Source organism: Acinonyx jubatus, chromosome E1 (assembly GCF_027475565.1).
Source record: "Acinonyx jubatus isolate Ajub_Pintada_27869175 chromosome E1, VMU_Ajub_asm_v1.0, whole genome shotgun sequence".
Taxonomy (NCBI): domain Eukaryota; kingdom Metazoa; phylum Chordata; class Mammalia; order Carnivora; family Felidae; genus Acinonyx; species Acinonyx jubatus.
This window is the reverse complement of record NC_069397.1, coordinates 12,330,689-12,342,733: the sequence shown is the minus strand read 5'-3', so window position 1 is coordinate 12,342,733 and position 12,045 is coordinate 12,330,689. Positions and strand designations below refer to the sequence as shown.

Sequence of the window (12,045 nt, the reverse complement as noted above, 5' to 3'; positions counted from 1 at the left end):
AAGTTACTGAACTTCTCAGACTCACGTCACCCTCTACAGAACAGGCGTAGCCCCAACGTCCAAAGGCTTCCACAAGGTATAAGTAAGACCACCTATGAAATGCCCCCGGCAGGCACAGAGAGCTCAAGAGATGCCCTTCCCTCTTGTCCCCTAGCCCATTCAGGTGGTAGGACTAAATCTTTCATTCAGCCAGTATTTACTGAGCACCTACTATGTGTGAGCTCCCGGAGAGAACAGAACAAGGTCTTGCCCTCACAGTGAGCAGTGTGGCCCTAGGCCCTCTACTGTAGGGCAGACAAGAAAGGAATAAACAACTAGATGAACGGGACAGCACCCAGTGACAAGTGTCAGAGAAGGAAAATTAGCCTGGGAGAGGCTGTCAGCCAAGGGGAGGCCTCTACAGTGGGGTCTCTGCCTGGAGACCCTTGGTATCTCCTGCGGGTGAGGCACCATCCCTGAGCCAGGATCTCAACCACTGGTGTCCACGCATCAGGAGGTGCATGTGAAATGCAGGTTCCCAGGTGCTGGTTCTGAGGACAGAGGCAGGAGTCTGCATGTTCCACACACCATTCCCACAGGTGAGGTGGACGCAGGCGGCCCCACGACCCAAACTCTGAGATCAGGAAACTTCACACTGCTCTGGCTCTCCAGGGCTCCACGAGGCAGGCCGACTCGCCCCAGTCCAAATGTGGCGGTCTGAAAGCGGGCAGCCCAGGGCCACACGGCCACCATCTGGAGCGTGAGGCTCCTCTCCCAAGCCCAGCTCCTTCCACCTCCCAGAGCCACCTCCAAGAGGCCCTACAGAGTCAGCGTGGGCTCATCTGTCATGAAGACACCGAGATTCAGAGACATGAAGGCCCCACCCCAAGTAGGCAGCCAGCACCTACCCTGTCTCCGATGGTGATGAAGGTCCGAGAGTCCAGGTTCCGGGGGGGTCTGTGGGGAGGAAGCACACCCCATGAGCCTCGGAGAGAACCACATCCTTCCCCGAGAGAAGGAGCAAACCAGGCTGGCACGGGAGCCAGAGACGCGTCCTGTCCCCGGGAGGCAGCGTGAGGGAGGTGGTGCTCCTCAAGGCACCTAGTCTCAGTCACTGAGCATCTGCTGTACCAGGCACAAGGCGTGGCCACACAGACATGGCTGGAGCCTCGCCTTCCCATCTCTGAGATGAGTGAGAAGGGGACACAGAGCGGATGTGCGACGCCTGTGAGCCCTGTGGCCACCCCACCAGGGCCGTCCAGGACACGCTGCCCCCTGCTTGCTCCCCTCCCCTGGGCCCTCTCCAGGCTGAGCCAGGGGAAAAGCTGAGGTGGACTTACGTAGGGTTGGGTACAGGCGGCTTGGACATGCAGGATATCCGTAAATCCTTCTTCCTCTTGGATTTCCCTAAGATGGAGAGAAGGTCAGGCATCTGGTCAGCTCAGTCTATCAACATCCCCTGGGCACTCCCTAGGCCGGACAAACCTGGGGACAGAAACGGCTCAGGCCTCCGGCCCTCAAGGGGCCCCAGGTGCAGACACAGATGCTGAGGGTCAGTGTGGGCAGGGCCCTGATGAGGCCTGGAACCTCCGGGCACCTACGGGATGTTCCTGGCTCAAGCCCCACTGGCCCTCCCGGCAGTGGCCCTCAGGTCCCACTGGGCCCCGGGCAATCACCCCCCCAAACCACCCGAGAAAAGATGGCGCCTCCAGAGTACGCCTCCCGGGAAGGTGGCTCCATTGCAGATCTGTCCCACGGGCCACACATCAGGCTGCCACTGAGCACCCGCCTCAGGGAGTAGGGCCGGGTCTGAGCAGCTGAGGTTTCTGCCGGGGCCCGGTGCTCCCACCCTAGGCGGAAGCCCTGTGTCCTAAAGTTTCTGGTAAGGGTTGAGCTGCGCCCCCTGAAAATTCATGTGCTGAAGTCGTAAGAGTGTCACCCTATTTGGAGATGGGGTCTTTACAGAGACGATTAAGTTAAAACGAGGTCATGAGGGTGGGCTGTAATCCAGTATGACTGGGGTCCTTACGAAAAGGAAATTTGGACCCAGACACAGGCACGCACAGCTGGAAGGTGAGGAGACACAGGGAGAAGATGGCCACCTGCAAGCCAAGGAGCTCCTAAGGATACCAGAAGCTAGGAGAGAGGCCCGGAACAGATCCCTCCCTCACAGCCTCAGAAGGAACCAGCCAGCCAACACCTTGATGGGACTTCTGGCCTCCAGAACTGTCAGACAGGAAGTTTCTGTGAAGCCCCCAGCCTGCGGTGCTAAGAAACAGATACAGCCTCCTTCTCCCACTTGTGCTGCTAACCTTGGTGGGGCGGGGGTAGGGGCAGCATCTGAGGCAGAGAGAACTCCTTTCAGATCCCAGCTCTGCTGCCCACCCCTCTTCTGAGCCTCAATTTCCCCATCTGTCACCTTGGAACGCAGACGCCCACCTCAGGGATGGCTGGGAAGCCCGAGCGGACGCAGGCTGGGGAGTTGCAGGCCGAAGCCTGGTGCCTATTTCTGTCCCACCCCCACGAAGTTCTTGCCTTTGCTGCCCCCTCCAAGAGCACCCCAGGAAGCCCACTTCCCTCCCGAGGGCTCCGGGCAGGCCTTGAGTCCTGAGGCCGCACCTCCCTCACCCTCACCCCTAAGGACGGGAGAGGGGCTTCCCTTCTCCAAGGCCCAGTGCCCACGTCTCCCAGGCTAGCTGAGAGAGCGTGGCCGGGTGCCCTAAGGAAGAATCCACATTCTGGAGCACTGGACGCGGCTGGAGCTGGGCACAGCGGAAGAAGCTTCATTAGGCCACCCTCCAAAAAGGTACAACACCACCTCACAGTCAGGAAAGCAAGTTGAGGGACCTCAGGGAGCCCAGCGGTGAGGACCGAGGCAGGCCTGAGTCCCCAGCCCCTGCTCCCAGGCAACCGCGACAAGGAGCTCCATTTTCCAGAGCAGAGAAGTAACTTGTCCAGGCCACGAGGATGTGGGTGGCAGAGCTGGGACTTGACCGTGACTCCCCAAAACCTCCCAGGGCACTTGCCAGCTCCTGCAGGATTATCCTTCTCACCTCCCAGGCAATGCTCTGCCGTCGGCTCTGCCCTCCCCGCCAGCCTCACGAGGCCGCCGCAGACATACCACTGGCCACCCAAGGAACTGGGAACTGCCCGAGGCCCTGCACCACCTGCTGTGAGTGTGCACAGAGCACTAGGAGACCTGAGCCCCTGAAGCCACCTCTGAACTGGGTTCAGATCCAGCCTCCACCACACCGTGCCGTGCAGCCTCAGTGCCCCATCTGGGAGCCTGGCTTGGGGGCCTGGACCCCGCAGCCGGGCAGAGCCTGACGCCACTGTCGAGTGATGGGATAGGGAAGACGAGGCCCAGCCTCAGCTGTCCTCAGATGAACCACCGAGAAGTAGAACGGCCCCAGCGGGGATGGGGGTCCCAGTGTGTGCACCGGGGTGGGTGGGCAGAGCACTGGGGGTGACGGAGGCAGACACCTGCAGCCTCCCCACAGAAGCCGCCCAAGGCCCTCCAGACGCCTGGCTGCGAGGCAGGTCTGCCTGTGCCCCAGCAGCCGGCGACAGAGCCACAGTCCCAGCCAAAGGCCCTGACCCAGGGAACCCCCATGCCGACTACTATGTCAGTAAGTACCCCAACGGCACAGTCCTCAACCCCAGAGCCGGGAGTGAGCCTGCTCACTCCATTCTGGCCTCAAATTCAAATCCCGCCTTTGCCCCTTAGAGGCTGGGTGCCCTTGGGCAAGTCCCCATGCTTCTCTGAGCCTCAGTATCCTCATCCAGACAATGGGGATAAAGAAAGCGCCTGCTCGGTAGTCATCACAGAAGGCACTCAGAACAGCACCCTGCTGCCATCAGAGCTGCTTGACCCCCCAGCCCGGGCCTGTCCAGGACCAACCCAGAGGCCTCAGGAAACAAGCTTCTACAAATAGTATTCACTGGGATCCACCCTCTGCTCCCTGTCGCTGGGATAAACCAGTCACCTCATCATGAGCACACGTGGGAGGTGTTTTCATCCCATTTTACAGATGAGGCAGCGTGGCCAGTTGTCAGGGGCTGGGTGGGTCTCTCTCTTGTCCAGCGGCAGCAGCAGTCAAGGTCACACAAGTGGCCCTTCCCATCTATTCCAGATGTTCCAACAACCCTAGAGGGAGGCATTCTCAGCCTTGCTTTACTTGAGGAAACTGAGGCTCAGAAGCGAAGATGCTGCACGGGGAGTCAGGGGACCAGCCGGGACTCCCTTCTGGATTGGTCCACTTGGAGACCACAAGGGGCTCGTGGCACCCCGTCCTGCTGGGGAGGAACTGGCAGGCGGCACTCCCCCGCGGGGAGCACTGTGCCATCTTGTGCTGAGCAGAAATCTAGAGGCTTCCCTGGGTTTCCCTGGGCCCAGCACATTCCACATGGCAGAGGAGAACAGAAAAGCCGAGGCGTGCGGGGCCTTCTGGGTCAGACTTCTGTGCTGGCCCCGGGTCAGGCTACATCACCGCTGACCTCTGGCGTGGGAGCAGGGGCCCGGGGCCGCGGGGCCCGAGGCCTGAGGAGGTCACTGGCCAGGCCGGTGCTGCTGACACCGCACTTGGCACGCGACAGCCTCTGCCCGAGCCCAGCTCGGCACCCCTGCTGAGACGCGGCCCTGGACCCGTCTCCGCCCCTCAAGGCCCGCGTCTCTGAAGCAGGAGCACCGAGAACACGCGCCCCCTGCGAGGCAGGCTCGTCTGCAAGGTAACTGGCACAGGCTGGGCACTCAGTAGGTGGGCCTATGTGATGGCCCCTAAATGGTCACTATAGTTATTATTAGCCTGTCCACGGAGGTGAAAACATCTACCCTACGTAATGAGAATTATGGGTGGCTTTAATTCTTCACTTGAAACTTTTTGTAACCAGAAAGTAAAACATTTTGTGTTAAAAATGAACAACCCACTCGGGGGTCTCCTTGGGCTCACGGCCGCACCCGTGCCCGTACCACCTCGGCTCTTGGCCCTGCTTGCCCCTTGTTTGGCTCTAGCCTACGCACCCATCCCCCACCCCAGGATCTGTGAACGCCGTGAGATGGGCGCCCCCTCGCCAGGCCTCAGTTTCCCTAGCTGTCAAGGGAGCTTCTATGCCTGCGGCCAGGCTGGGTGGGGGAGGAATAAACAAGAGCTCCCATCTGCCCCTCCTCCCAGGCGGGCCTGAGGGCACAGGCTGCTCCAAGCACCTGGGTGGGTGGGTGGGAGGAGTGTGGTCCTGGCCTTCTCACCTACCTGCCCGTCAGGGCCACCGGGCCTGCGTCCGGAGGGACACGCACTCTGTGGGGCAGCTGCGCCAGCTGTCAGAGGGAGTGGGTGAGGCCGCCATGGCGACAGCACAGAAACAGGCCGCGGGCCACCAGCCACTGCCACCGTCCGTCACACACGTCAGCGCTGGGCCCAGATGGCCAGGCAGCCCGGGGCTGCCCAGGTGTGGACTCAATGCGACGACCGTCACCACAACAAACAGAGGTTCACAGGCCGCCACCAGCAAACCACAACAAGCCTGCCAGCCTCAGCTTGCAGGGCCTCTGGCACAGGTGGGCACAGTGCCAGGCATCTGTGTGTCCTCGGCCCTCTCCAGTCTCCCAGCGGTACCACGGGCAGAGAGCAAGGAAACCAGCCACTGACCTACGGGACAAGCCAGTGGAGAGAGGCACCCCATGCTCCCACAACTCCTACCCCTGCCCGGCCCTGCTCATCATTCCTTGCATAAGTCACCTTCTTGCCTGTCTCGGTACGTCTGCGCGTTCTGTTCTCTCTGCCTAGAACGTTCTTCCCTGCAACTTTGTTCTAGGTGGCATACGATCCTCACCCCTCGCCTAGTCAGAGAGGCTTTCCTGATCACTCCAGCTAAGCCCCCTTGTCCCTGGCTCTCCCTGTGTCCAGCCAGCTTCTCTCCTGTCACGTCTCACAAGTCACAGTTCTATAGCTACTAGCTCAGGGGCAGCTATGGAATTGTTTAGGAGCACCGACTCTAGAGCTAGGCAGCCTGGGTTCAAACTACAACTCTGCCACTGCCTAGCTGTGTGCCCTGAAGCAAGTGTCTTAACTCTCTGGGCATCGTAGACTCCACTGTGCAGCGGGGATAACGGCCCCACGGTTATCCCAGGGCTACCAGGCATGTCCTACCAGGCTATCAGTGCCATGCTGCAGCGGTGGCTGACATGCAAAGATTAGACTGAACCAAACCCGCAGGACCCAAAACAACACTAGGCCCTCAGCCCCAGACAGTCACTCTGTTCATACTCTCCGCAGCCCCACAGAATAAAGTGCTTTCCTGTCTGTACCTGTTGTACCGGGGCGGGGGGAGGCGGGGGTCAGAGAGGAGAGGTAGCTTGACCAAGGTCACACAGGGGGAGTCTAGCAAGGGGCAGACATGAAGACGGGTCTGCTTAGCTCTAATGAGCAAACATCAACAGAAAGCCCGAGAGAGGGCTCTCCCCACCCCCTGCGTCACCCCTGCCCTGGGACCTTGGGGAGATTCCAAATAGACTGGACTGTGCCACTCCGTCTCAGGCTGTGTCCACGGTGGGGGGTGGGGGGCCCTGCCACACACTCCACTCACAAAGGGAGCCCCCCACCCCTCATCGTGTTCAGTCATGACCCCTGTTTTCCCATGACAAGCGCATTGCTCCCTGCTGCTCCCAAACTGTTACTATTCCTACCCCTACTTTGGGGTACTTCGGGTGCTTCTTGTGGTTTCCAATTCCACCGGAAAAGTCCCAGGCTCTGAGCGTCCGTGCCCGCCATGGAGATGTGGGAGGCCAGATGTCCCTGGGCCACCGATGCCCCCTCCCAGCCTCTGCCCCACTGTCCTATGGGAGGGTCCCTCACAGAGAGAGCGCCTCGACCAGACTACTCCCGCAGCGCAGGCAGCTATCGAATAGCTCTTGTCAGCCGGCACGGCACCTGATGCTCAACGCCGCTGCCCACTGCAGCCATCACACCTGCCCCACACTTACCGCCCCTCGGGCGAGCGTGGCACCCAGTCCACGGACCGGCCCACTGAGGCCCTGCGATGCTCAGCAGGAACGGCAGGGCCGGGCCATCCCACCTGTGTCTGAGGCTGCAGTCTCCGCCCCCTGGTACTCTCCCCTCAAAGAGGCCCCTGAGGAGCTGGCGGGGACCACCACCACCAAGTGTCGGCAGGGAGCAAGGACAGAGCCGGCTCCCCCAGGCAGGGGGCCAGTTGGGTCCCCGGCACGGTGGCGCCCGCTCCCCAAGGTCCCGAAACAGATGAAGGGCTCTCTCATTGAGGGGTCCCCTATACACGTGGCACCTGCCAAGGGCACCGTGTACCTCATCCCACAGGCGAACGACGGGCTGCGCCACGGGGGCCGCTCAGCCCATGGCCCTGCCCTGTCTCCTGCTGTGTGCCAGTCACCTGGGCAGGCCCTGGCCTCTGAGGCCCTCGGCACCCCTTTTCCCTTTACCTCTCAGGCCCTTCCTCATCTGCAGAGCACGTTGGGGGGGATTCGGTGCCTGCTGACCTCACAGCATCCGTCCCTCCCTCAATGAGCAGACCGCGCCCTGCCCTCCGAGGTCATGCGCCAACCGCGGACCTGTGGCGACGTCTGAAGATGTTCCGTCAGGGGGGTGCTACCGGCATCTAGTGGATAGAAGCCAGAGATGCTGCCCCGCAACCCACGGTGCACACTCAGCCCCCACAACTGAGAATGATCCAGCCCAACAGGGCAACCGTGCCAGGGCTACGCCTGGGGCCGACAGGAGAGGCAGCACCACAGGCAAACAGCAAACTAGCAAACAACACCAATCTGTGTAATGTTTACACAGAATCCCGTGCGCGCTAAATGCTCTACAGAATAAAGGGAGCTGGGGACAGGGACCTTTGTGAGGTGGGATTTGAGCTGAGGAGGAGGAAGGAGGAAAGCTCTAGAGCCGCGATGGTCCAGGCACAGGAGGCAAGTGCACAGGGACGTGGGCCTAGAAGAAGGAGGGAAGGGGGAGAGGCCGGGACCAGCGGGTGTGGGTGGGAGACCTGGTCTCACCCGGCCTCGCGGGCTGCGCTCGGGGTGCAGGGCACAGAGGGAACCAGAGTCCGCCCCCTTGCTGCTGGGAGTCGCGTGAGCTCACAGGGCCACCACCTTGAAGGCACCTCGGCACTGTCCAAACGCCCACTGACCCAGAAAAGCGACCTCAAGGAACTCATCCCTAACATACAACTTCCACGAGACAAAAAGAATAAAGAGCCGCCGACATTTGGCGAGCACCTACTGTGTGGCCTGTGCTAAGCGTTTAATCGCATCTCTCCGGATCCCTTCAGCAACCCCCAGAGGCAGGGATGAACAGGATCTCCATTTTACAGATGAGGACCCTGAGGCCCAGCGTTTGTAAAATCAAGAGGCTGGCCCAGGGAACTGGCAAGGGTCCAGCGGGCCCCTGGGCAGGATGGCGGGGCGAGTGCTCTCCACGCAGGAGGAGGAATGCAGATTTTGTGAGAGAGAGAAAACGAGGGTCTCTCCACAGAGGATTCCAAGGAGCAGGACACTGCCTTTCTGCACCTTTGAGATGATCCTAACCACGTGTATGAGCTGCTTAAATGCAAGTGAATTTAAATTAAATAATCAGAAAGAAAGAAGCCCTGTGTAAACCTTGTGTCCTGGGCTTCTGTGGGTCTGGGGCTCAGGCTCCTCCTCCCTCTGAAAGGGGTAGCCAGGCTCACCAGTGTCCTTCGTGGGGGCTCTCAGCAGCAGGGCCTGCTGGGAATTGGATGGCGCCTCCGAGGCTGGCCAGCCCGGATCCTGGGGCCAGAGGCCTGGAGGCTCGCATGGGGTCCCATGCCAGGGCAGCAGCAGAACCAGGACTCCGACACTGACCCCAACTTCCTGGACCGGCTCTTCTCCCCAGGGTCACCAGATCCTGGCTTCCCACACCTCAACCGCAGCCACGACAGCATCTCACAAGCCACTGCGGTGGAGGCCAACAGATAGTGAGTTGAGGAAAGACAGGCTTGGGCACCGGGAGACCTGAGCTGCTGTGTGACCAGGGGCAAGCCACACCCCCTCCCTGAGCCTGTTTCCTCCTTTGATGATCTGGGGAGCGCAAAGACCTTGACCTCCAGGAGAGGACTAGTCAGGGGTTGCTAAGAAAAGGCCGGGGCAGACCTGTGTGACCTTGGGCATTCACTCCCTGCTCTAGGCCGGCGTACTTGTAAAACTCAGGGATGACAACACAACCATGTTGCTGGGTAACCATGACAGCTAAGAAAGATAGTGCACGCAAAACGCCTGGCACAAAACGGATCGGATCAGCGGCCGCCCTGGCCCAGAGGCCTTCAGTCACCAAGGTGGGCCCCAGACTGCAGAGTGAGGCCCCCAGACCACAGAGCCCACGCCTCGAGGCTAGGGGCAGGGAGGGACGTTCCCGGGTGGCACCTAACCTTCCCAGAGCCCCAGGGAAACGGGCCGCTCCTCTTGCTTGGACGCGTGGGCTGAGCTCCTACAGGTCTGCACTTGGGGCCACTGTGAGATCACCCAGGCCACCCGGAAGCACTGCTGGGCCCCATGCTCCTGCCCCTGCAAAACGGTAGCAGCACCTTCCCTTAGCAAAGACCACGCTTGCTTTTATCATCATTTGTCTCGGAACAAAATCTTACAAAACATGGGGATAACGGAGAGAATACCTAAATGGGTATTCTTGGTGACAAAAATGCTCATACATAGCTCAAGTTCAATTTCAGCACCGAATGGGCACCTACGGTATCCCTGAATCTGCCAGGTCTCATCCCTTCTCACCCTCGACAACAGCCTGAGAGGTGGGTGTTTCCATTCCCGTGGTTCATGTGAGAACACTAGAGCCCAGGACATCACAAAGGGAGTCGGGGCAGAGTTGGGCCTCGAACCTGGAAGTCCCCCCAGGCTCACCCAGCAAGGCTCTACCAGCACTACCTTGGGGTCTGCCCCAGGTGGTTGGGGGTGGGGGCAAGCTGTGCCTGCAGTAGGGAGGTATGGGGCAACCCAGAAGGCTAAGACACAGACCCGCTGAAGGACAGGGAGGGCAGGACACGCTCCCCAGGCCCCACACCCAGGGCCGTCTCGGGCAGGCCCTCCACCCCTGCCTCAGCAGGCGCTGACCACCAACAATGACAACCCACTTAGTGGGAGCCCAGAAATGCTTCTCAGCTCTCTGTTTACTTCCTGATAGAACGCAAACATCTCCACTGACATCCAAGGCCCTTCCCTCGTCGCTTCACACCCGCTGGCTCAGGCAACCCTCAGGACACGCCTCGCACAGTGATGCGGATAAGGAAAGTCAGGGGCCCATCAGGGTGTCGCTACACAGGCTGAGCACAGCACAATTCGGGCCCGGGAGTTTAAGATTCGCTTAAAGCAACAGTAACAGCTGCAAACACTCATCTACACCAACTCCGAGCCAGCCCCCATGCCGAGCACCTGCATAGGCTAATGCAGTGAGTCGTCCGTCACAACAGCCCTGCAATTTCGATTCTAGGAGCATCCCCGTGAGACAGACTGAGGCCACACGGCTCGGGAATGGGGGAGACGGGCGTGAACCCAGCCAGCTGGCCGCAGCCCCTCCCCGCCATTACGTGGCTGTGCAGGCCCCATGGGCCGCAATGGGGGCCAGCCTAGGGATTCTGAAGGACAATGAGCCGAAACATACCCCTCGTACCTTAGCACTAATAAAGAAGCAATTATTACAAAAGTCAGGACGGCTGTAAGGGAGATGCAATACTGGGGGGCACTTGGGGTACAGTAACGTTCAATTTCTTTAGCTGAGTATTGGGTACACAACACTCATTCGTAAAAATACGGCGGTACCTTCTATATACCCTTTTGGTGTCTGCAGTATAGTTACTACAATTTGAAAGTTTGAAAGGGACGGGCTGGGAGCAGGGCAGCTGGACACCGCCTCCCAGAGAAGCCGGGGCGGCCCCTGGATGCCAGCTCAGCCACAACACCCCAGAAAGGGACAGGGTGACAGGGACCTGCGCCCAAGACTGGGGGTAGGGAGGAGAAAAGCTCCCTCAGGGTGAGCCTGGTGACCCTCTCCCGACTTGGATACAGCCCCCGGGCTTGCCGTCTGTGAGCGGCAGAGGGGCCTTCCGGGTTGCCACTGCCTAGCCCCATCTGTTCTTCATGACCTTTGTGTGAAGCTTTTGGGGGCTGCCGTGGTCAGCGCTGGGGAGGGCATCTACAGACACAGCTGGGCAAGCAAGCCTGACTTGTGTGCGCAATGCCGAGAAGGAAGGCCAAGGGGAAGCATGGGTGGCCCCTGGAGGCTGCAACCCCAACGCTGGGAGCCGAGCGGAAGGCAGGCCGGTCTCATCACCCCCATCTGTGCGGGGGAGGGCTCTCTGTGTGGCACCCTCTGTGCTGCCCCCCGGTGTTCCTCCTCTGGGACCCAATCATGACACACGGCACCCAGCCTGAGACCCTGACGACACTCCACATGGCCACCAAGGCCCTGCACCCAGGCAAACCCTGCATCGAACTGCTCCCCGCTTCACCTCGGCCCCCCCATCCACCCACACACTTGGCCTTGGGTCTGGACTCTCAGAACCATGACTCCCAAGGCCTCCTCCTGCACCCCAGGCAGAACTCTGTGAGAGCCAGGGTGCTCCTCGCTCACCCCCTGTATCCCCACAGCCAGCACCATGCCTGGCAGTGATGAAGTTCCACCAGCTAAGGGGCTGGCCTAGAAAGTCCCCATCCTCCTGATTCCCTGCCCCACGCCTCCCTATGCTCAAGGGAGGCGGACCTGAAAAAAGAGGCCAGCACCCAGTCCTCTCTGTTCCCCACAGGCCCTCCCCAGGAAGGCCCAAGAGGCAATGGGAGCCCTAGCTCCAGCTCGGGGACCAGTGGGGAAAGGGCCTGGTACATTCTGCCGACATTACAGGACCCTGCAGCCACAGAGTCCCACGTCACAGGGCTTATGAGTCTGTCACCAGAGGTCAGGGTCCTACTTATTCATCCATCAATGAACACCTTCCATGACCATAACAATAAGAAAATAATAGCAGATGCCATTCGTTAGGCAAACACTATCTCCAATCTTTACCACCACCCTG

At 60.2% G+C, this 12,045-nt stretch overlaps 1 protein-coding gene across 1 annotated transcript in view; it reads right to left on the bottom strand.

Annotated features, from left to right (window-relative positions):
- The window catches only part of MAP2K3 (mitogen-activated protein kinase kinase 3), a 29,460-nt gene that overhangs the window by 12,882 nt on the left and 4,533 nt on the right, over positions 1 to 12,045 (bottom strand). Inside the window, exons 2-3 of the mRNA XM_027047252.2 lie at positions 1,320 to 1,386; positions 888 to 936 (exon numbers count right to left, since the gene is read on the bottom strand). Coding sequence (XP_026903053.1) covers positions 888 to 936; positions 1,320 to 1,386 — 116 coding nt within the window. The remainder of the gene's footprint in view (positions 1 to 887; positions 937 to 1,319; positions 1,387 to 12,045) is intronic.